This window comes from Oncorhynchus mykiss, chromosome 19 (assembly GCF_057628025.1).
Source record: "Oncorhynchus mykiss isolate SJ-2025 chromosome 19, ASM5762802v1, whole genome shotgun sequence".
NCBI lineage: Eukaryota > Metazoa > Chordata > Actinopteri > Salmoniformes > Salmonidae > Oncorhynchus > Oncorhynchus mykiss.
This window is the reverse complement of record NC_143040.1, coordinates 36,004,319-36,029,534: the sequence shown is the minus strand read 5'-3', so window position 1 is coordinate 36,029,534 and position 25,216 is coordinate 36,004,319. Positions and strand designations below refer to the sequence as shown.

The 25,216-nt window shown below is 44.9% G+C and overlaps 1 protein-coding gene across 3 annotated transcripts; it reads left to right on the top strand.

The window, feature by feature from the left end:
• The first annotated feature begins 431 nt into the window (after window positions 1-431).
• On the top strand, window positions 432-24,985 carry shprh (SNF2 histone linker PHD RING helicase). Of its 3 annotated transcripts, none has more exons than XR_002469689.3 (30): window positions 432-613; window positions 1,122-1,847; window positions 2,116-2,245; window positions 3,396-3,617; window positions 3,774-3,852; window positions 4,126-4,276; window positions 7,527-7,635; window positions 7,728-7,984; window positions 8,196-8,897; window positions 9,151-9,402; window positions 9,623-9,701; window positions 9,875-10,038; window positions 10,228-10,484; window positions 11,095-11,216; window positions 11,466-11,554; window positions 11,766-11,858; window positions 12,079-12,186; window positions 12,449-12,591; window positions 16,364-16,537; window positions 16,614-16,676; window positions 16,779-17,004; window positions 18,742-18,885; window positions 19,152-19,253; window positions 19,679-19,871; window positions 20,108-20,302; window positions 21,780-21,872; window positions 22,024-22,110; window positions 22,365-22,543; window positions 22,641-22,721; window positions 24,108-24,985. XR_002469689.3 is itself a non-coding variant. In XM_021573762.3 (30 exons), exons 2-30 carry the CDS (start codon window positions 1,131-1,133, stop codon window positions 24,205-24,207), a joined length of 5,187 nt encoding a protein of 1,728 aa, XP_021429437.2. In that variant the 5' UTR covers window positions 432-613; window positions 1,122-1,130; the 3' UTR covers window positions 24,208-24,985. The 3 variants fall into 3 exon arrangements, 2 of the variants coding, with proteins under 2 accessions (XP_021429437.2, XP_021429436.2); XM_021573762.3 differs by having other exon boundaries at window positions 8,199-8,897; window positions 19,800-19,871; XM_021573761.3 differs by having other exon boundaries at window positions 19,800-19,871.
• Window positions 24,986-25,216: the final 231 nt, after the last annotated feature.

Below are 25,216 nucleotides of genomic sequence, written 5' to 3'. Positions count from 1 at the left end.
CATTTAAAAAACATTTTTTTTATCGGGGGCTGAGCTCTGGACCTGCGCAAAGAAAGGAGTGGGAAATCAGAACGGACTTTTTCGCGAACAGTTATTGAGGTTATATTCTTAACCTAATGTATGACTATGCAATATACTCATCAGATTATAGAAATAGTAGGCTATTTTACATCAGTCTGCACACGCGACGATAGATGCATGCAATGCTTTATCATTAAGGGGACGTTTCTCGTGAAAATATAGCTTCCCCAAACGTTAAATTCACGTGCCCCCTATGGTTTGACAGAATTATTATAATTGTGTGAGACGTGACCGGGGCAAATTGAAGGCAACTAGAAAGAGAGCAAAAGCCCTATTTTGTTAAACTCTTTGCAGACAGAGAGCAATGCTGCGACCTAGTGGTTGTGGCCCGACGGTTCTGTTTCAACCTTGTTGTGACGCTACCTCACTTCCGTCCTGTACTATGAAAACATGGCGCATCGCAGCGGCGGAGGAGCTGGCTGTTCAAGAAGACAGTAAAGTCCATTCTTGACTGATTTCGATCAACCAGACCAGTCTATTATTTCGTCTGCAGGGACCAGGAACAGAGACGACGCTCTGTGAGAGATAAAAAGTAAATGTTCAATGTTTGTTAGAGCCAGACAGTAGACAGATTTGCTATCAAAGCCAGACAACAATCACAGTGCACCTAGAAGCGGCACTGTGGTGTTGCCTACTCGTTACATTGTAGCAAAATGTTGCAGTATGGGATTTCTACATTGCAGAGCCATTGTTGACACTTTGTAGTTCGATAATCAATCAGTGAGCAGCTGTCGTAATGTGAAGACAATTAGCAAGTTTACACCAAGGATTTAGAACGTCAGGATAGCGGAATTGCCCAAACACGACGTTTTATGGTAATCTGGAATATACTTCAATAGTATAAGTAGATCCGACAGGTGTTTTTTTTTATCCATGTGTGTCCATAACGTGGGTTTTTGCTTTGATGAACTAACCTCTAATAACTTTCATTGCATGGTTCTTCATAACTCAGTTCCCTCCACTTTTTAATCTGGGTATGCTTTACTCATCATAAGCATTACAGCAGTGAGTGACTTTCCCGACATCCTATGCTCTCCTAGGTTGCCACCATGAGCAACAGAAGGAAGCGTGCCCCACCGGTGAGGGTAGATGAGGAGGCCAAGAAGAAGCTGAACTGGAACATGCACGAGGACCGCAGGATTGAGACTCTACTCCAAGAAGAGGAAGACCAGATTCCAACCAGCTCATTTCTGTCCACCAGCCACCACATCCCAACTGCTTCCCTTCTCTTCACCGGCGACAAGATTTCAACCAGTTCCCTTCTTTCAACCACCCACCAGATCCCAACCGGTTCTCTTCTCTTGAGCGTCCAGGAGGACTGTGAGGCAAGCTGCTCCAGCTCAGGAGCTCTGTTGTCAGATCTAGGACTAGGAGAGGACCCCCAGCTCCCTGCTTCCTCCTCCACAGACACCTCCTCCTCCACTTTCCTCTCCCTCACTGTGCTTCCTCTTTCTGACCTGGCTCACATCTGGAAGTCTCTGATCGGGGAGTTCAGCCTCCGTCCTCCCCCTCTGTGGGTTAATCTCCCAGGCTGTGACCAGAGGGCGTTCACCCTTCGTAGGACAGGAGATCAGTTGTGCCTCAGTTTGACCAGCAGCAGCGAAGAGAGTAGTACAAGTACAGGAGGACTGGAGATGAGGCCTCTGGATAGGACCTGCCCAGTGGAGTGTTTCCTGACTGGAGGGATAGTATTGGAGGAGCTGGACTGGCTGCAGAAGAGAAGAGCTGTGCAGCTGTGTCATCAGCCAGGGGAGGATGAAATTAAGGTGTGCACTTTCACTTTATGTACTCTGTGATCACTTGGAGAGTAGTGTCAATATTACATTTTTTTTCCAGTTCTTCACAAGAGCTTCAATGAAATGTGTAGTTTATTCAGCATGGTGGCTGATGTAGTCACCCATCAATTGTGTTCGGCCATTATGGTTATGAATATGGAATGAATTATTAAATTGCCTTTTATTTTTGCTGTTTATATTTCTGAAGAAGTGCAGTGGTGTTTTTTTTCTCCTGTGTTTGTCGGCCTTCCCCCGGCAGGTGGGGATATATGTACTGGAATCGGGATTGGGAAAGCCTGAATTCCTCAGCGAGGGAAACGGACGGATCAGAAAGGCAAATCAACTGATTCAGAAGTTGATGGAGTTTTACTATGACTTTATCATCCCTGGTAAGTAACTTGTCTCTTCTTCTTCCTCCTCCTCCCTCTCCTCCTGAGTCGTTCCACCAATTCAGTGCCTTTTGAGAAGTGTAAACTTGGACCAAATTATTTTTTTATTTCACCTAATTTTAACGTTCTGTCATAAATAGCACATGTTCAACTTAAAAACAAAAAACATGTTTTCCCATCTCAATTTTTTTTTTTACTATAGTAAATGTCTATTAAGTGCCAAATAAAGTAACAAGGTTGACCGTAATGGGGTTGATCATTTCATTTTAAATCCACCATAAAACCCCTTGTGAAAGGGGGAATGGAAGCTTGTTGTGTGCGACAGGGAGTGGCAATTGAATGCAAAAAAACAAAAACATTTCTAGCCTGTCTATCATGGTTAACAAGTTTTTTTTTCCACCACAAAACACCAGAAAAAAGAGTAGAACCAGCTCAACTATGATTTGACTATTAAAATATTTAACAGGGAATAGTTTCACCATATTAAAATGAGAGTTCAGTTTACGTCACAGGGTTGACCTTTAAATGAGGGACAGATGTAAATGAATTACTAATCACATTAAATAAATCATCTTCAGAAATTGTCATGGCAACAAAATAACTAGGGCTTTACAACAATGGTGAAAACTTGGATGCGTTTTGAGGTTAAGTGGGTTAAAATTTAGAGAGCACCACGGAGGGGAGTCATAGAGGGTGCACGGAGAGGCATGTAAAAATGCTGGATTTTGGCGGCAAGTAGCCTAGCGGTTAAGAGCGTTGGGCCAGTAACCGAAAAGTTGAATCCCCGAGCCAACTATGTGAAAAATCTATCTGTGCCCTTGAGCAAGGCACTTAACCCTAATTGCTCCCTTAAGTCACTCTGGATAAGAGCGTCTGCTAAATGAATTTAAAAAAATAATTAAATAACAAAAATGGCACTTTAGCTCGTCTTTAATCACAATAAAAATCTGCTTTATTGAATTCTCCATGTGGTCTATATTAAAGGGCACTTCATTTAATATAACAGGCTTTTAAAATGCAGTATTGTTGCACAATTTCTACTTAATCAAATGGATGCAAAATGTACTCATTTCGTGGAACAACCCTCCTTACTTCTCCTCCTCAATTGACCCATGACACTCTGTGTACCATTTCCCTGGTCCCATGGTAGAAGTGGTGTCGACCGAGGAGGAGGAGTGTGACACTGACTTGGAGAGGCAGAACGTGGAGGAGCTGTATGATTACGTCAGACACCTCCACCAGAGAGAGAACCAGGACGTGAGCATAGATGTACAGCACAAGGCTCTTATCCCAGTCCTCAGGCCATACCAGAGTCAGGCTGTTAACTGGATGCTGAGGAGAGAGAAGTACAGGAGCAGTAGCTCTTCTCAAGGTATATACGTTCTCCCTGCAGGCAAAACAGGTTGACATGAATACATTTTGCCTGCCAGGTTGTACATTACTAATTCTAACTAATTCCAAATGGGAAAGTATTTTCTATTTTGATTATACTGGACAATAGTAACAATATGTAATTTCCCCTTCCCAGAACAATCTCTAAATTTCCTATGGAGGGAGCTTGTCACATTGTGTGGGAAGAAGCTATTCTACAATCCATATACAGGCTGGTATGACCTTATCTACAAATATCTTCATTATCAAACACTGGCAGATAACACAAATCATAAACATAACGAAATATAATCAATCAGCCTCTGCGCTGTGTTTAATACATTGTTATTACATGGATATCACATTTTATTACAGTTTATATTGTCAATGTCATGACCCTATCTCCCTGTTGCAGCCTGATAGTAGTTATTACAGTGTTTTTACTGTTTTTAAATACATACCAACATACATGGAACATTTCTTGTCTATTGCTCTAATTCTCCCTGCAGCCTGATTCGTGAGTTCCCCCTGGCTGGGCTGGAGTGGCCTGGGGGGATCCTGGCTGATGAGATGGGGCTGGGGAAGACTGTGGAGGTCCTGGCTCTTATACTGAACAACAGCAGACAGGGCCTGAAGCAGGAGGCCCTCACCCTGCCTCTGGTGAGAACCATGTTATGATGGTGCTGGAGGGGGTGGCTGCCGTCTTATCGGCTCTTAACCAACCATGCTATTTTGTTTGTTTTTTTGCGTTGTTTGTAACTTGTTTTGTACATAATGTTGCTCATACCGTTTCTTATGACCGAAAAGAGTTTCTGGACATCAGAACTGCGATTACTCACCTCAGATTAGACAGAGTTTTTCTTCAATGAGTCAGACGGGAGGGATATACTACAGACACCCGACCAGGCCCCGATCCCCATCATTTGCTGGAGAAGGAAACTGAGATTTTACATACAGCTGGCGGGTTATACACTCTATCGGCAGGATATGCTGGAGAAGGAAACTGAGATTTTACATACAGCTGGCGGGTTATACACTCTATCGGCAGGATAGAACAGCAGCCTCTGGTAAGACACGTATGTAAACAACAGCTGGTGCACAATATCTAAGGAAGTCTTATGGCTTTGTGCTTGCCTGAGGTAGAGTATCTCATGATAAGCTGTAGACCACACTATTTACCTAGAGAGTTTTCATCTGTATTTTTCATAGCTGTCTACATACCACCACAGACCGATGCTGGCACTAAAACCTCACTCAGTGAGCTGGATACCGCCATAAGCAAACGGGAAAACGCTCATCCAGAGGCGGCGCTCCTAGTGGCCGGGGACTTTAATATAGGGAAACTTAAATCAGTTTGACCTAATTTCTATCAGCATGTTAAATGTGCAACCAGAGGGAAACAAATTCTAGACCACCTATACTCCACACACTGAGACGCGTACAAAACTCTCCCTCACCCGCCATTTGGCAAATCTGACCATAATGCTATCCTCCTGATTCCTGCTTACAAGCAAAAATTTAAGCAGGAAGCACCAGTGACTCGGTCTATAAAAAGTGGTCAGATGAAGCAAATGCTTGCTAAACTACAGGACTGTTTTGCTAGCACAGACTGGAATATGTTCCGGGATTTTTCCGATGCCATTGAAGAGTACACCACATCAGTCACTGGCTTTATCAATAAGTACATAGAGGAAGTCGTCCCCAAAGTGACTGTATGTTCATACCCCATCCAGAAGCCATGGATTACAGGCAACATTCGCACTGGGCTAAAGGGTAGAGCTGCTGCTTTCAAGGAGCGGGACTCTAACCCGGAAGCTTATAGGAAATCCCGCAATGCCCTACGACGAACCATTGAACAGGCAAAGCATCAATAGAGGACTAAGATCGAATCGTACTACACCGGCTCCGACGCTCGTTGGATGTGGCAGGGCTTGCAACTATTACAGACTACAAAGGAAAGCACAGCCGAGAACTGCCCAGTGACACGAGCCTACCAGACAAGCTAAATAACTTCTATGCTCAATTCGAGGCAAGTAACACTGAAGCATGCATGAGAGCGGACGACTGTGTGATCACGCTCTCCGCAGCCGATGTGAGTAAGACCTTTAAACAGGTCAACATTCACAAGGCCGCAGGGCCAGACGAATTACCAGGAACTGTACTCAGAGCATGCACTGACCAACTGGCAAGTGTCTTCACTGACATTTTCAACCTCTCCCTGTCTGAGTCTGAAATACCAACATGTTTCAAGCAGACCACCATAGTCCTTGTGCCCAAGAACACTAACGTAACCTGCTAAAATGATTACAGACCCGTGGCTCTCACGTCTGTAGCCATGAAATGCTTTGAAAGGCTGGTCATGGCTCACATCAACACCATTATCCCAGAAACCCCAGACCCACTCCAATTTGCATACTGCACCAACAGATCCACAGACGATGCGATCTCTATTGCACTCCACACAGCCCTTTCAAACCTGGACAAAAGGAACACCTATGTGAGAATGCTATTCATTGACTACAGCTCAGCGTTCAACACCATAGTGCCCTCAAAGCTCAACACTAAGCTAAGGACCCTGGGACTAAACACCTCCCTCTGCAACTGGATCCTGGACTTCCTGACGGCCCCCCCCAGGTGGTAGGGTAGGTAACAACACATCCGCCACGTTGATCCTCAACACGGTGGCCCCTCAGGGGTGCATGCTCAGTCCCTTCCTGTTCTCCCTGTTCACTCATGACTGCACGGCCAGGCACGACTCCAATACCATCATTAAAGTTTGCTGATGACACAACAATAGTAGGCCTGATCACCGACAACGATGAGACGGTCTATAGGGAGGAGGTCAGAGACCTGGCTGTGTGGTGCAAAGACAACAAGCTCTCCCTCAACGTGATCAAGACAAAGGAGATGATTGTGGACTACAAGAAAAGGAGGACCGAGCACACCCCCATTCTCATTGACGGGGCTGTAGTGGAGCAGGTTGAGAGCTTCAAGTTCCTTGGCGTCCACATCACCAACAAACTAACATGGTCCAAGCACACCAAGACAGTTGTGAAGAGAACACGACAAAACCTATTCCCCCTCAGGAGACTGAAAAGATTTGGCATGGGTCCTCCGATCCTCAAAAGGTTTTACAGCTGCACCATCGAGAGCATCCTGACCGGTTGCATCACTGGCTGGTATGGCAACTGCTCGGCCTCCTACCGCAAGGCACTACAGAGGGTACTGTGAACGGCCCAGTACATCACCGGGGCCAAGCTTCTTGCCATCCAGGACCTGTATACCAGGCGGTGTCAGAGGAAGGCCCTAAAAATTGTCAAAGACTCCAGCCACCCTAGTCATAGACTACGCTCTCTGCTACCGCACGCCAAGTCTTGGTCCAAGAAGCTTCTAAACATCTTCTACCCCCAAGCCAAAAGATTCCGGAACAGCTAATCAAATGGCTACCCAGACTATTTGCATTGCCCACCCCCCCTTCTACGCTGCTGCTACTCTGTTATTATCTATGCATAGTCACTTTTATAACTCTACCTACATGTACATATTACCTCTACACCGGTGCCCCCGCACATTGACTCTGTACCGGTACCCCCTGTATATAGCCCCGCTACTGTTATTTACTGCTGCTCTTTAATATTTGTTTTTCTGATCTCTTACTTTTTGGGCGGTGGGGGGGAATATTTTCTTAAAACTGCATTGTTGGTGAAGGGCTTGTTAGTAAGCATTTCACTGTTAGGTCTACTACACCTGTTGTATTCGGCGCATGTGACAAATAAGGGGGCATCAAATGGCACTTTGACTTTCTCTCCTGTCTTGACTTTATTGGCACATCAGAGATGGGAACATTGTTTTTCAAAGATACTCCCCTTGATTGATGAACGCATAGGGTTGTCTCTCTTGTGATTTTCAGGGAAAGTCAGTGAATTATTTTGTACCGCCTCCACGACCAGAAGAAGAGGAGATGCATATAATTCACTGCAAGTCAGAGGCTCAACCTAAAGTGAAAATATCCTACCCAAGTAAGTCACTGTTGATGTTATCTACATCCTTTCAAATTAGTGTTTTTGATGTGTTTTTTTTTTACAACCTGTTGTGTGTTATCTCTGTGCAGCTGTGCGTGTGATGCTGCTCACGGCAATAAAAGAGATGAGGGTTGGTAAAGGAGCGTCGGTCAACGCCATCTTTGCGTACATTCGCACCACGTACCGGTACGACCTCTTGAAGAACCGCAACCACATCAAGAGGGCCCTGGGCAAGCTGCTGGACGAGGAACTAGTAGAGAGAGTCAAAGGTCGCGGTCTGGCCGGATCCTTTAAACTGGGGAAGAAATACAAGGAAACCAAGAAGAAGACCACCACGGCCAAGTCTGTACGTATTGGAGTCCTTGCAGAAATGCATATTGTCTTCTCAGTTACACTGTCTTCCATAAGATGTAGAGAGTTTGATTATAATTGTGAAATACCCTCACTGTGTAAGCCTCAAATTAGTTTTTCTGTTCTTCTAATGGCATGCACTGCGTTCAGATTACTGCTGTTAAACCCATTGATGGTCTTTGATGGTTTTTGGTTTGGTTTTGCAGCAGAGTCCCTCCGGAGACAGTGGGCCCAGGAGAACTTCCCTAAGGCGCGCAGGGAAGAAGGGGAAGACCTCTTATAAAGACCCTGATACCCCAGACCTCTCTCCCTCAGAGGATGTTAGCCAGAGCTGCCTGTCCCCTGGCGGTCCTGCTTCTGCAGAGGACAGTAGACATGAACAGCAGGAGGGACACCTTGAGGAAGAACGACGCAGCAACACGCTAAGCGCCTCACAGGATCTGTCACCTGTTGCGGAGGCAGACCGCCCAGAGGAGGACGACAAAGAGACACTCCACAACTCCCAGGGACAGGCGACGGAGCGAGTGGATAAAGTGGAAGATGTCCCTGGAGAGAGTAAGCAGCAACCAGGTCCACCTGTCCCTCCGGAAATGCCGCCGGCCACCCGGGTGTCGTTCACCCCCTTCAACACCCCAGACTATCGCTTTGAGTGTATCTGTGGCGAGCTGGGTCTCATCGACTACAAGGCCCGGGTGCAGTGTCTCAACTGCCAGCTGTGGCAGCATGCAGAGTGTGTGAACTACAAGGAGGAAAGCCTAGACACCACACCGTTCTACTGTCCTCACTGCCTGGTCGCCATGACACCTGTCCCGACAGGAGCTACCCTCATCATCTCCCCTTCGTCCATCTGTCATCAGTGGGTTGAGGAGATCAACAAACACATCAGCTCCTCATCACTACGAGTACTGGTAAGGACTTTTATAAGTCTGCACTAAACAGTTATATTACAGTTGAACTTTTACAAATAGTTTGGAGTCTTAATTGTTAGCTTATATTCGTTTATAAATCTGTAATTAAACAGTTATATAACTTGATGGAAAGTGCTGCCAACACTGCTGTTTGTAGTAGCTGACATTGACCCGAGTTGGTCCACCCATCCTGCGTTGGTCCATCCTTCCATTCATCCTTCCATCCTCCCTCCATCCCTCCCACCGTCCCCAGGTGTACCAGGGGGTGAAGAAGCATGGCTTCATCCAGCCTCACATGCTGGCTGAGCAGGATGTGGTCATCACCACTTATGACGTGCTGCGCTCGGAGCTCAACTACGTAGACATCCCCCACAGCAACAGTAAGGACGGCCGGCGCTTTCGCAACCAGAAGCGGTACATGGCTATTCCCAGCCCCCTAGTGGCCGTAGAGTGGTGGCGCATCTGTCTGGACGAGGCCCAGATGGTGGAATGCACCACTGCCAAGGTGAGATGCCTGGAAGGATAATAATAATTATGGGCGGTGGTAGCCTCAATGTTGGAGAGACTGGTCGGAAACCGGAGTGCTCTTCAGATGCCGTAAATGTTATAGCAACAAGAAAGATGGTATTCCTACACCATTTTCGTTAATTACCCTTGGGCTTTTGAGCATCTATGCTGTTGTTTCCATTGTTACAAATTGTTAATTGTTGTTTTTTCTTCATCAGGCGGCAGAAATGGCCCTGCGTCTCTCGTCAGTCAACCGCTGGTGTGTCAGTGGAACTCCTGTACAGAGAGGCCTGGAAGGTTAACTTCTAAATTCAATTTTATAATTAATTGATGCCTACAGTAGTTTTCAATAGTTACCATATCATGCTTCCCCGGTCTTCACATGACTGATCTGTCTCTGTTCGGTCCAGATCCGTCTTGCCTTGTCCTGTTCTTAACCCTAACCTGACAGACTGCTTTGTTCCTAACAGATCTGTATGGTCTGGTTCTGTTCTTGGGGGTCGACCCCTACTGGGTCAAGTACTGGTGGGACCAGCTGCTCTACCGACCCTATCGCCGTGGAAACACAGAGCCACTCTACAACCTGATTGGTCAGCTGCTGTGGCGATCGGCCAAGAAAGATGTCATTGATCAGGTAAGTTGGATAATAACACATTTTGTATGATACAAATGTTTTCGTAATATAACAAGTACTTAGTCTAGTGCCTTATCGGGTCGTTATTGTGAAATAGAATGCGTTTCTAATAGCTTACCTGGTTTAATGGTGTAAAGTCAGTTTAGCCTTTTTTTAGATTCACAAGTATCACTTTTCACTGTTTTCCAGATTCAGATTCCCCCTCAGACAGAAGAGGTCCACTGGCTGCAGTTCTCTCCAGTGGAGGGTCACTTCTACCACCGGCAGCATGAGGTGTGTTCCCAGGACGCCCTGGTTAAGCTGAGGAAGATCCAGGACTGGAGTCTGAAGCTGGGCAGCCTGGACAGACGCACGGTCAACACCATCCTGTACCCCCTGCTCAGACTCCGTCAAGCCTGCTGCCACCCGCAGGCTGTCAGGGGAGAGTTCCTGCCCTTCCAGAAGAGGTAAAGATATAAAATATATATATATATATATATCATCGAGAAGATGTTGGTATGATGAGCTTGACAGATGAGCCTGACACTGTTACTGTTCTAGTAGGGGAAAAATAAGATTTGCACTTGAAATGGTGTAAATGTTTGGACTTAATTGTGCACTTTTCTTTTCTTTTTTTTAGGCCCCATTCACTGTGTAAAGCAGGGTGGGGTTGGGTGGCCGATACAAAGGCTATTGTCTGGTCATGCTGTCTTTGGCGAATGAATTGTTCTTTCTTATGTACCAGTTGGTTCACACAGAGCCCAAATGACTAGCTGGTAATTGGATGACCTCACACATAGAGATAAATAGTATCTATGGCCTCACGTTTATTTGTTGGTTGATAGATAAAGCCCTACAGTTTGTCTGGGTTTCTGGTGCGATGCTGTTTTGTTTGGTTCTGTTTGCCAGTTGGTGAGGTCATTCCTACAATGTGTTTCCGTGGAGCTGTTTGGTTTTGTTGGTCAATAAAGGATGCCTAAAGTGCGTTTCAGTCTCTGGTGCTGCGGTTTGGTTTTGTGTAGATTGCAATGACGTTAGTGACTAACGGATCCTTCTGACCTAATGCCCCTAAAACAGCACCATGACGATGGAGGAGCTGCTCAAGTCCCTGCAGAAGAAATGTCGAGTGGAGTGTGAAGAGGTTCACCGACAATTGGTGTGCGCCCTCAACGGCCTGGCAGGCATCCACATCATCAGAGGTAGACAACAAAACTCCTCCTCGCTACTTCTCTCCAGTGGTTCTGTCTCCTCATCTCTTTCCCATGGGAAACTGACCTGGGAGACTGTGACATCATTGATCTGTGCTTGTCCCTATAATAATGAGCATCCTTTATGCTCGTGCTGTGTGCGGTAGTATAGCATGGCGCATGAAAGTGCTGTATAACACAGAGCGGTGTGGCTTTAACGAGGGCTGCTGTTGTTGTTGTTGTCGGTATCGCCACCTGTAGATGAGTTTGGCGAGGCAGTGGAAATGTACAGAGATGTCCTGAGGTCTTCGGAGGAACACAAAGGACGGCTGAAGACTGATTCCCTGCAGGTATGCACTACAGCCACGCAGCCGGCGTCTAAAGGCCCGCTCTGGACTGTCAAAACCTATTCAACATCAGATTTGCAACCTTTCTGCTCATATTAACTCTCTCATTTGCATGTGCCATCTGCTTGATGCTGGTTAGCAGCAGAAGGAAACCCTTCTGAAGTCCTGAATGTTTCCATTTTCGTCTTTTTGTTTCTGTGTTTTTTATAAACAGAGGCTTCATGCCACGCACAACCTAATGGAGCTGCTCAACGCAAAGCACCCTGGGATACCGCCCACTCTGAGAGACGACCGGCTGAAAGAGGAGGTGAAACACCCGCTGATGATGGTGTTGTGTGTTTGGTTCCGCCCTGACCCCGGACTCCGCGTTGTGTTTCTATGACGTGGCCAAAGAAATCGAAATGTCTTTCACTTTCCTAGGATTCGGCCTACATGTGTACTATCATGTCTTTCCAGGTATACAATTGTGCGCGAATGCTCGTAGAACATGTATATCTGTCCCTCTGTTATGTGTGTTATCTACATAGGCAGAGCAGCTGAGGCAGCACTACATGACCAAACACAACGCCGAGGTGTCTGAGGCCTACCAGAATCTACAGCCTGTACTGCAGAACATCAAGGAGCTCAAACGCAAAGTAAGAGGACCCTCTTGTGCACAGTGCCACTGATTGTTTTGACAAATTTAAGCAGCGCTTGAGGTGGAGGTGTGGATTTTAACCAGTAGATTTGTAGTGGGGAGGGGGTTGAATCTGCTCTTTCCATTTCCAGCTGTGTCGGGTCTCCAGAATCAAGTCGAATAGCAAGCTAGTGTACACAAGATTGGGTTCTGGGTTCCAAGATGAAGAGCCCCTTAACCTAAACATTAGTGTCTCCTCTCATCGCTGTTCTCTATGCCAGGTCAATCTACGATCCCCCTGGTGGCTAGACGTGGTACAGCGGGCCATACAGCACAACGTCGATGACGACCTGGTTTCCCGCATCCAGAACGAACTGACCTGCAGCTACAAACAGCAGGCCAACAAGTTCTCCATGGCTGACAAGTATTTGGATTTGAATTGACTATATTTATAACAATAAGTTGATATTTCCTGTGTTAGTTTTGGCATCTACAGTATTTTAGATTTAGTTTTAGTCTTAAAATACCTTTTTATTCTTAGTCACATTTTTTGCCATTTCATCCTTCGCTTAGTTGTAGTTATTTTCAGCCGACTAAAACTCTGGACAATTTTAGTTTAGTTTTAGTCACAGCCATTTTAGTCACATAATAGTCCGTGCATTTTATTATATTAAATAATGACTATTTAGGCTACCTCTAACTCCTATCATGTGCACGTTCAGATAGCCTTGTCCAGCTAGGATGACTGTCCCCTTGTATACCTTAGCTGGCAACATTCATTATTTACAGTCATTATTTACATACATTTTCAGGCAGTAACCTAACAGGAGTTATTCATTAAGGCTCTCCTTAAGGCATGGAGATAATATGCCTCTCTGTAACAGCAATATTTTCTCAATCACCGCCTCTCTTAAGTGGCTGTACAATTTCTAAGCCCTGGAGCCTCAGTTCGCAACTTGGCACACATCTTGTCCGGCCGCATTAGTGTCTGGCTACAGGGGACTTCTCGTCACCAATTCTGATGTTGCTCTTATGCTCTGTAATATGAACTTTCGATTTTCTGTTAGATTTTCCAACATCATAATAGCCACTTCCGTAACTAGACCGCACATTTCATTCTCCAGGAAATTCTACCCCTGGCTTACATTGTCTTTCCCGTATGAGGATGAAGGAAGAAATGACCCTTGATCATCGCATTAACAGTTCACACAATTATGACGTGGAAAATTGCCTGAGGGGAGGATAGATCAAACATTCTGAGAGGGTACATATCCATCTGCTCTTACCAGTCTCTCCCTCTGCTTTCTAGCACGCTTGAAAGCAAATCGAGGGATATTCTGAAAAGCCTGGCCCACAGAGGGGTCCGTAGACAGGACATGCCAATGCTTTTTAATTTGTACAATTTTATTTATCTGTATTTAACCCCCTTTTTCTCCCCAATTTCGATCTTGTCTCCCCAACCGGCTCGCGAGGCAAAGGTCGAGTCATGCGTGCTCCGAAACATGACCCACCAAACCGCGCTTCTCAACACCCGCCCGCCCGCTTAACCCGGAAGCCAGCTGCTCCAATGTGTCGGGGGAAGCACTGTTCAACTGATGACCGGAGTCAGCCTGCAGGCGCCCGGCCCGCCACACGGAGTCGCTAGGGCACCATGAGCCAAGTAAAGCTCCCCCTGGCCAAACCCGGACGACGCTGGGCCAATTGTGTGCCGCACTGTGGGACTCCAAATCACGGCCCGTTGTGACACAGCCTGGGATTGAACCCGGGTCTGTAGTGACGCCTCTAAGCCTTAGACCGCTGCGCCACTCGGGAGGACCATACCAATGCTTTTTAATGGAATATTTAACAGCCTGAGAGATGGGGGAATAAGTAGACACAAATACAGTAGGTTGATCATTAGGAAGGGCAGGTTTTGAACCAATATTTCAAAAAGGGGTAAAAACGAATTACCAGTAAAAACAAAATCTTCTTCAAGCTTCTTCAAGGGGGGGGGGGGGGGGGATTAGTATATAAACTGGTCACATTGCTTTATTAGTCCATACAAGATGGAAAACGGTCTTCTGCTTTTTATCCAACCGCCCCAATTTACACACGCATCCACACATCCACACACGGCTGGAGAAGAGGTCAGCCTATTGGGGGGGTTAAGTTGCTTGCTCAAGGGAACATCGGCGGTACGTGGCACCTGAGACATTGATGCCAGCAACCCTCTGGTTGCCACCTCACTCCGGACAGATTTCTTCAGTAGTGGGATTCGAACAGGCAACTCTCCGGATGCTGGTCCGCTTCTCTAACCTCGAAGCTGCCACCGCCCATTTTCTGAGTCAGCGATACCAAGGCATTATTGACTCAGACATTGTGCATAGAATGTCTGAGTCAGCAATGCCTTGTACAGAGTTCAGTTAAGGAAGACCGTTGTATCCTTTAAATATGAAGGTAACAGCCGGCTTGATGTGATAATCCTAACATGGAGACGTGGCTTCAGTGTCTGACTGAGTGCCAGCAGCAATGTGACGTCTGGGAACAGGTTCTTGGCAACACTTGTGAATATTTTGAATTGTATAAAATTGAGGTCAGAGAACGTGTTACTGTAACAAAGTTAGACTCACTTTCTGTGGGATGGCTTTGTCCAAAATAACTTTGGTATTCACCCAAGAACTTGGCGGTAGGATCACAACTCAAGGGGGAACTCAAGTCTCTGTTGCTGAATTGATTCAGTGTTTCTCTTCGACATGATTCCTTTTTTTTTAAACAGTTGCGGGTTTGATAACCACACTGTCGTCTTTGGATAGGGAGCGTAAAGCTTGCCGCTCACCACGTGACAGGCTCTAATAAACAATTCTGAACCTCATCAGGAACAAAAAGAGAGGACGCATGCTGGTCAACTAGACGACGACAATTATCTACAGAAGCATTCAGGGGGGATGAAAGGGCTCTTAAACCGAGAAGGCCCCTGTAGCCAGACATGATGTGTGCCAACTGAGGTTCCAGGGCTTAGAAGTTGTACAGCCACTTAAGAGAATAACTAATAGAGAGAAGTTGCTGTTACAGAGAGGCATATTATACCCATGCCTTACAAACAGAGAGCCCTGGAAGCCTTAATGAAGAAATCCTGTTAGGTTGCTGCCTGTGAGCAAAGGGTGCATTTTTAGGGGGTGGGGTTTGTTTATTATTTGGATTATGACGCTCTTGTGAAAAACAATAGGAAATGTATGTAAATAATGAGTGTAAAAATGAGTGTGAAAAAGAAGGAAGCTGTACTACAGTGTGACTTAATCTACTATATAAATATGGGTGGATGTCTATCGTTCTCCAAACGCTGACGAAGGCGCCGGGCCGAAACGCGGCCATTTTGTTTTGACCTGTGCTGCTAAGAAATAAGACAATAACATTTCAGTGACTGCAGGTTCTTCCTTTCGTCCGGTAATATGCCTTTTGATCCCAGCACCCAAAGCTGAGAACACCATTTTCTCTTTTTAATATTGTAACCAATGTCAGACATAATTAACCATATAGACTAAAAGGCAGGGGTCGGCAACAGTGATTTTTTTTTTTTTGGGGGGGGGGGCCCAATAAAATAAAATAACTAAAATCACCAGGAATTGATCAAAAGAATGTAATTTAGCATTCGCACAAATAAAAAAAGAGACGTGATCGTGTCTCAATGTAATCAAGGTATGAAATGATGGTATTTGAAAAGAGCAATCTTTTTTTGGGGCTTGGTTGTGGTCAATTTCCAGTATACAAATGATTATTACTAATCCCCTCCATCTAGTTGCCCATTCCCTGCTATAAAGCCTCAATCAGACCGCGCAACTCAAAGATGTCAATTCTGCCATGAGATGATTGCATGAAATAATCTCAACAGATGAAAAGGAGCTTCATGTTAAATTAAATGTCCATTAGTCTCACGTGGAATTGTTATATACTATATATAATTTATTTAAAAAATAAAAATGTAAAAAAATTACGTTTTTTAGGGTATATCGTTGTTGTCACAGTTTTAGTCCTTGTTGACAAGTATGTTTTCGTTGTCGTTATTGTTGACGAAATGAACACGGTTGGAATATATGCCACGTAGCAAACACTTACAGCGACTTTCAGTACAGCTTTGGTATATGTAGGTGATCCCTGCAGGAATTGAACCGCCGACCATCTGGGTGAATGTGTGCACTCAACCATTATGACTCCTGTAGGTTCCGAGATGGGCGTGGCCTGCAGTTCCTGCTCAGCACTCAGATGGAGGATCTGACGAAGTCCCAGAAGTCTGTGCAGGACGCGGTGAAGAGGCTGGAAGGCACACCATCAGAGGCTGTCATAGAGGAGACTGTTCTCTGTCACCTCAGACCTGTCCGCCTGCCACTCAATAAGTAGGCCTCAATGCAAAAAACAAAATAATAATACATTTTAATAATACATGGTAATTTGACTCTTGTATCTTTCCAGCTGTGTGTTTTGCAAAGCAGACGAGCTCTTCACTGATTATGAGTCCAAGCTCTTTTCACACACGTAAGTTAAAGAAACACAGATTTACAATAAATGTACAATAAATTAGCGAATCTGAACCAACCTCGTTGCTCTCTTAATATCTCTGATATCTCCCCCTGTCAGGGTAAAGGGTCAGACGGCTATCTTTGAGGAGATGATCGAGGATGAGGAGGGGCTGGTGGACGACCGTCTCCCCACCACCAGTAGAGGGTTGTGGGCTGCCAGCGAGACAGAGCGGGCCCTGAAGGCCATTCTCTCCTTCTCCAAGGCCCGACGCATGGACCACGACCTGGTGGAAGAAGGAAATACCTTCATGGAGCTTTTTGAGAACTGGAAGAAAGAGTACAAGGTATCCTGACTGACTTACTGTATGTCTGTATACAGTACATTTGTAAAGTATTCAGACCCCTTGACTTATTCAAAATATTGTTATGTGACAGCCTTACTCAACAACAACAAAATAATGTAAAACATTTCCTCATCTATCTACACACAATACCCCTTAATGACAAAGTGAAAACAGGTTTTTAGAAATGTTTGAAAATCTATTAAAAAAGAGAAATACATTATTTACATAAGTATTCAGACCCTTTGCTATGAGACTCCACATTAAGTTTCCATTGATCATCCTTGATGTTTCTAGAACTTGAGTGGAGTCCACCTGTGGTAAATTCAATTGATTGGACATGATTTGGAAACACCTGTCTATGTAAGGTCCCACAGTTGACAGTGCGTGTCACATCAAAAACCAAGCCATGAGGTCGAAGGAATTGTCCGTAGAGCTCCGAGACAGGATTGTGTCGAAGCACCGATCTGGGGAAGGGTAGCAAAAAATGTCTGCAGCATTCAAGGTCCACAAGAACACAGTGGCCTCCATCCTTCTTAAATGGAAGAAGTTTGGAACCACCAAGACTCTTCCTAGAGCTGGCCACCCGGCCAAACTGAGCAATCGGGGGAGAAGGGCCTTGGTCAGGGAGGTGACCAAGACCCAATGGTCACTCTGACAGAGCTCCAGAGTTCCTCTGTGGTGATGGGAGAACCTTCCAGAAGGACAACCATCTCTGCAGCACTCCACCAATCAGGCCTTTATGGTAGAGTGGCCAGACGGAAGCCAGTCCTCAGTAAAAGGCACATGACAGCCCACTTGGAGTTTTCCAAAAGGCACCTAAAGGACTCTGACCATGAGAAACAAGATTTTCTGGTCTGATGAAACCAAGATTGAACTCTTTGGCCTGAATGCCAAGCGTCACGTCTGGAAGAAACCTGACACCGTCCCTACGGTGAAGCATGGTGGTGGCAACATCATGCTGTGGGGATGTTTTTCAGCGGCAGGGACTGGGAGACTAGTCAGGATCGAGGGAAAGATGAACAGAGAAAAGTAAAGAGAGATCCTTGATGAACACCCCAGTCTGAGGTCTGGAGCAGGTTAAGGTTCACCTTCCAACAGGACAACAAGCCTAAGCACACGGCTAAGACAACGCAGGAGTGGCTTCGGGACAAGTCTCAATGTCCCTGAGGGGCCCAGCCAGAGCCCGGACCTGAAAATAGCTGTGCAGCAACGTTCCCTATCCAACCTGACAGAGCTTGAGAAGATCTGCAGAGAAGAATGGGAGAAACTCCTCAAATACAGGCGTGTAGCATCATACCCAAGAAAGGCTGTATTTGCTGCCAAAAGTGCTTGAACAAAATACTGATTAAAGGGTCTGAATACTTATGTAAATGTAATGTTTCATGATGACATTTTTTTAATTGCAAAAAGATTTAAACACCTGTTTTTGCTTTGTCATTATGGGGTATTTTGTGTAGATTGATGAGGGGGAAAAACTATTTCATAAATGTCTTAAGGCTGTAACGTAACAAAATGTGGAAGAAGTCAAGGGGTCTGAGTAGTTTCTGAATGCACTATAGATTAGGTCTAGATAGTACTTGTGCTATTAAGAACAATTCAAGCCTTTACTTCCACAATTAGCGTCCTATATTTACACAAATGCGATTCAGGTTACCACATAAGAACTAAAATAAATAAATAAATAAATATATATATGTATTTCATAAATGCTTAATCTAAATCATATTGCATCATCAGGTGTTGCATGAGTACTGGATGGTACTTAGGAACAATGTGTCAGCCATTGATGAGCTGGGAATGGCCACAGAGAGGCTGCGTGTGAGGCTGCCTGATGAACCCAAACCCAAAGTACCCGTACTGCACATCATAGAACCACACGAGGTGAGATAGCTACACCAGTGGACTGGGGGCTGTTGGTTCAACTTGTATTTTACATCCTTTACCTGTTTTTTTGTTTTTTGCTCATATTATGCATGACATAAGATATAATTCAATATTGAAAGACTGTGATTCAGTGTAATTGAATAAAATTTAAAAAATGAAATGCATTTTACTCTGTATAAGGACAGAGTAAAATATTACTGCGCTGCTGTTATTTCAGTGCCCTATTTCACTAATTGCTGTTTTCTGTTTCTTTCTGGGTGTAGGTGGATCAGAACAGGGTGAAACTGTTAAACGACAGAGCAGTGGCAAAGTCTCAGCTCCAGAAGAAGCTGGGCCAATTCCTTTATCTCTCAAATCTAGAGAAGGTAAGCCTGCCATTCGCCTCGGACCATCTCTTCCTAGTCTTTAAAATATAATAGCAATGGTTTTGTTTTTGTCGATTTAGTTTTGTCTTGTCTTGGATTTAGATGTCAAACTCATTTTGCCCTGGGGGCCTCGTTCATTCTTCAAGAGGTCCGGAGGGCTGCTCTTAAAACGTGTTATATTTCCTTGCTGTCAAAATTTGCAAAAGATAGTCCTCTATCTATCGCTTTTAGAATTTCCGAAACTGTCTAGCTTTAATTTAGGTGGTTATTAGTGAACTGGACACAGTCAAGAAACTGTATAAATGTAGGACCATTATCATTTCTACGCAGTTTCGATTTGATTTGAGTAATTATAAAGTATTGAGTTAGCTTTCCCGCACAATTGTTTTGTTGCTTTTTTTATATTTTACTCAAACCACCCGCAGGCTAAATTGGACCCCCTCACGGTCCGGATCCGGGCCACGGGCCATATCTTTGAAGAAGTGTCCTACATTCTGTAAGGAAACAAAGCTAAAGGTAAATGTTTGTGTCGCTGTTTTGTTTCAGTCCCAGGACAAGGAGACAGGAGGACTAAATCCAGAACCGTGTCCTATCTGTGCCCGTCCTCTGGGTCAGGAGGTGAGACATGTTATAATCTGCCCATTTACAACACGACTCTGATCAATCTGATTCCCATTGAGACAAGTGTTTTTCTGTCTGTGTCCCCCATCAACCTCGTGATCTTTACCACTCTTAATAATAATTCTGAACTGTGATGCTTGGTGTGTATGTGGTGTATTGTGTAATACATACTCAGCCTTTTCATGGTTGATTCATGCCGTGTGTGTGTCTCTCTCTGAATCCCTCTGCTCCAGTGGGCGGTGCTGACCTGCGGTCACTGTTTCTGTAACGAGTGCATCGCCATCATCGTCGAGCAGTACAGCGTGGGGTCGGGCACGCGGCGGAGAGCCATCAAGTGTGCCATCTGCAGACAGACCACGTCCCACGCAGAGATCTCCTATGTCTTCACCACCCAGACAGACAACCAGGGGACAGACATCCCTGTCAAGGTATGCAGACAGACGCACACCTTTGCCGAACATGTAAACTCAGCAAAAAAAGAAACATCCCTTTTTCGGGACCCTGTCTTTCAAAGATAATTTGTAAAAATCCAAATAACTTCACAGATCTTCATTGTAAAGGGTTTAAACACTGTTTCCCATGCTTGTTCAGTGAACCATAAACAATTCATGAACATGCACCTGTGGAACGGTCGTTAAGACACTAACAGCTTACAGACGGTAGGCAATTAAGGTCACAGTTAAGAAAACTTAGGACACTAAAGAGGCCTTTCTACTGACTCTGAAAAACACCAAAAGAAAGATGACCAGGGTCCCTGCTCATCTGCGTGAATGTGCCTTAGGCATGCTGCAAGGAGGCATGAGGACTGCAGATGTGGCCAGCGCAATAAATTGCAATGTCCGTTCTGTGAGACGCCTAAGACAGCGCTACAGGGAGACAGGGCGGGCATCTGATCATCCTCGCAGTTGCAGACCACGTGTAACAACACCTGCACAGGATCGGTAAATCCGAACATCACACCTGCGGGACAGGTACAGGATGGCAACAACCACTGCTCGAGTTACACCAGGAACACACAATCCCTCCATCAGTGTTCAGACTGTCTGCAATAGGCTGAGAGAGGCTGGACTGAGGGCTTGTAGTCCTGTTGTAAGGCAGATCCTCACCAGACATCACCGGCAAAGATGTCGCCTATGGGCACAAACCCTCTGTCGCTGGACCAGACAGGACTGGCAAAAAGTGCTCTTCACCGACGAGTTGCGGTTTTGTCTCACCAGGGGTGATGGTCGGATTCGCGTTTACTGTCGAAGGAATGAGCGTTACACCGATGCCTGTACTCTGGAGCGGGATTGAAGGGTCCGTCATGGTCTGGGGCGGTGTGTCACAGCATCATCGGACTGAGCTTGTTGTCATTGCAGGCAATCTCAACGCTATGCGTTACAGGGAAGACATCCTCCTCCCTCATCTGGTACCCTTCCTGCAGGCTCATCCTGACATGACCCTCCAGCATGACAATGCCACCAGCCATACTGCTTGTTCTGTGCGTGATTTCCTGCAAGACAGGAATGTCAGTGTTCTGCCAAGGCCAGCGAAGAGCCCGGATCTCTCTGCCTTGGTGGAAGAGTGGGGTAACGTCTCACAGCAAGAACTGGCAAATCTGGTGCAGTCCACGAAGAGGAGATGCACTGCAGTACTTAATGCAGCTGGTGGCCACACCAGATACTGACTGTTACTTTTGATTTTGACCCCCCTTTGTTCAGGGACACATTATTCCTTTTCAGTTAGTCACGTGTCTGTGGAACTTATTCAGTTTATGTCTCAGTTGTTGAATATTGTTATGGTCATAGAAATATTTACACATGTTAAGTTTGCTGAAAATAAACGCAGTTGACAGTCAGAGGACGTTCCTTTTTTGCTGAGTTTATATGGACAATAAGTGAACTTCCCTGTATCTGTGTCTTTTAGGGAAGCCACTCTACCAAGGTGGAGGCGGTAGTCAGGACTCTGAAGAAGATCCAGCTAACTGACCCAGGAGCCAAGTGTCTCGTCTTCTCCACGGTAACGCATGTGTGCTTTGCAAACAAGGTGTAAAGAATAACAGAGTAAACAAACTCATTATCACACTTATTGTGATCGTCATTTATTGGCCATGCTGTTTAAAACATCAAAGTAGGATGATGATGATGAAGTGTATGTTCCTTTTCCCCAGTGGCAGTGTGTGTTGGACATCATTGCCAAGGCTCTGTTCGACAACAACATGGAGTTCTCTCAAATCAATGGCATTCACAAATTCCAGGTTTGTGTTGCATGTCACTCCAATCATAGTTTCTGTACAACTTCTCAGTGGCACAATCGCAAAGCTTTTCCCCCTAAATGAAGAATATTTGTTTTACTTGTAGAGCGAGAGCTGCCACTGAGAAGCTTCCCCCCCCCCCCCCCCCCACGCTGTCGCAGCATCTCTCCTGTAGATACATTTGCTCCAATTATGAAGTTACGGCACGTCTTCATCTCTGTGTCTTTTAACCTGTGAATTGATCGTCGGTGTTTCAGGAGAATCTGTGTTCGTTTAAATACGAGGAGAAGATCAACATCCTGCTCCTTCCACTCCACACGGGCTCCAATGGGCTCAACATCATCGAGGCTACACACGTCCTATTGGTGGAGCCCATACTCAACCCCGCCCACGAGCTGCAGGCCATTGGCCGGGTGCACCGCATTGGACAGACCAAGTGAGAACACTGGGTTTGCTTTATTACTTTTGTATAGGTATGTATAGGCCATTATGTCTTATTAAGGTTTATATCATGTTATTTCTGTGTCCTCTAGACCCACCTATGTCCATAGATTCCTCATCAAGTCCACTATTGAGGAGAGAATGCAGGCTATGTTGAAGACTGCAGAGAAAATGTGAGGGCCTTTTCTTATACTAAAAACAGAGGCCAATGTTCTATTTCATAGTCATAGGACAACATGTATATCTAAAGATGAAATTGCATCGTTAAATGATAATATAACTAGGTAACTATAGCTTCTGTAAGAATTAGACTACCGTTCAAGAGTTTGGAGACACTTAGAAATGTCCTTGTTTTTGAAAGAAAAGCATTTTTTTTGTCCATTAAAATAACATCAAATTGATCAGAAATACAGTGTAGATATTGTTAATGTTGTAAATGACTATTGTAGCTGGAAACGGCACATTTTTTATGGAATATCTACATAGGCGTACAGAGGCCCATTATCAGCAAACATCACTCCTGTGTTCCAATGGCACGTTGTGTTAGCTAATCCAAGTTGATCATTTTAAAATGCTAATTGATCATTAGAAAACCCTTTTGCAATTATGTTAGCACAGCTGAAAACTGTTGTACTGATTTAAAGACGCAATAAAACTGTCCTTCTTTAGACTAGTTGAGTATCTGGAGCATCAGCATTTGTGGGTTTGATAACAGGCTCAAAATGGCCAGAAACAAAATTCTGTCTTCTGAAACTCTATTCCTGTTCTGAGAAATGAAGGCCATTCCATGCGAGAAATTATCAAGAAACTGTAGATCTCATACAATGCTGTGTACTACTCCCATCACAGAACAGCTCAAACTGGTTCTAACCAGAATAGAAAGAGGAGTGGGAGGCCCCGGTGCACAACTGAGCAAGATGACAAGTACATTAGTGTCTAGTTTGAGAAACAAACTTTTGCAAGTCCTCAACTGGCAGCTATATTAAATAGTACCCGCAAAACACCAGTCTCAACGTCAGCAGTGAAGAGGCGACTCTGGGATGCTGGCCTTCTAGGCAGAGTTACTCTATCCAGTGTCTGTGTTCTTTTGCCCATTTTAATCTTTTATTTTTATTGGCCAGTCTGAGATATGGCTTTTTTTTTGCAACTCTGCCTAGAAGGCCAGCATCCCGGAGTTGCCTCTTCACTGTTGACGTTGAGACAGTTTCCAGCATAATTAAGCTAACACAACGTGCCATTGGAACACAGGAGGGATGGTTGCTGATAATGGGCCTCTGTACGCCTATGTAGATATCCCATTAACAATCTGCCGTTTCCAGCTACAATAGTCATTTACAACATTAACAATGTCTACACTGTATTTCTGATCAATTTTATGTCATTTTAATGGACAAAAAATGTGCTTTAATTTAAAAAACAAGGACATTTCTAAGTGACCCCAAACTTTTGAACGGTCGTGTAGCTAGTTTTGATTTGAAACGTTGTTCAGACACCACAGTCACAGTGCAATGCGACGCCGTTAGTTCTGAACATTGTAAATGTTGTCATTACCACCACAGCAGCCACAGTGCGACTGCCATGAAGCACTCGGAGGCTGCAGTCCTGATGGTGGCTGATCTGGCTGATCTCTTCACCGAGGACAGCGAGGCCCTGGAGTAAAACCATGCCCCGACCGCACCTGGCCCTGGTGTGAAGCTGAAACCTGTCCACCAAGCCACTACAATACTAATCCTAACCCCATCAGGGGCTAGAGCCACACAGACGAGGCCGTCGTACAGATAAGCAGGCTCAAAGCTAAGCAGGCTCAAAGATAAGCAGGCTCAAAGATAAGCGCACACTGCATCCAGCACACAGTGTTAATAGTAGACAGAACAGTGATATTACACGTAAGACACAATGGAATCGTTGTTGCGCATATTCCACTTTTTACGTAGCTGTTCCAATGGCATCACATAAATGATATGGATACAGAAGAAAACGTAGAAAAAGGAAGCCTGTAAGTAAAGTACCAAATATCACTTTGTGTCTTTTTTAAACTATGTGAAGTGGCAGTTTAATGGTCTTGTTAGATCTCTCTGTCTGGTACAGTATGTTTAGTTCACTTGTTGCCACAGATTGGAAAACGGTGAGGTTTTTAATGGGTGTATATATGTCTCCCTGCAACACACTCAGATTCCACATAATTCGGATGAGTAGCTGCTTTTATGATTCCATTTGATTAGGTTTCACTGAAATATTGTGTTGTTTTTACCTCGGTATTCCCCACGACCCACAATGCATCTAACAGTAGGTCATATATTATGTTAATAGACATCAAACATGCTCCTTCTCCAACTGTTGATATTCTGATGAGGGAAAAACATTCCAGATGATGTAATCACTTTGGTGATTGGTTGAGGTATTCCATCCCTTTTTAAAGAATAAAAGGCTGACATAGGACAGTTGTTTTGAATCTGTTTTGAGTCTGGTTCTTTCGTCTTATAAGTCACGTCAAACTCAGCCAAGGTTGTTAATGTCCATGTTGTAAAAGTTTGCAGGGAGGAAGGAAGCTGTTGTCTTTCACGGCATGAGTGTATTTTGTAGGTTTTGCGGGGATCAACTGAAGCTGGTTGTCGGGTGGGATAATGACAGACAATCAGTCTAACTGTTCAGCTAGTCTTATTTGCAA

Excerpts from the sequence above, each read along its gene's own strand:
- shprh (XM_021573761.3), top strand. The coding sequence starts at position 1,131 with ATGAGCAACAGAAGGAAGCGTGCCCCACCGGTGAGGGTAGATGAGGAG. Across the intron at positions 3,618-3,773 it reads GAGCAGTAGCTCTTCTCAAG|AACAATCTCTAAATTTCCTA; the intron begins GTATATACGTTC and ends TCCCCTTCCCAG. Across the intron at positions 12,592-16,363 it reads AAGTTCTCCATGGCTGACAA|GTTCCGAGATGGGCGTGGCC; the intron begins GTATTTGGATTT and ends TGACTCCTGTAG.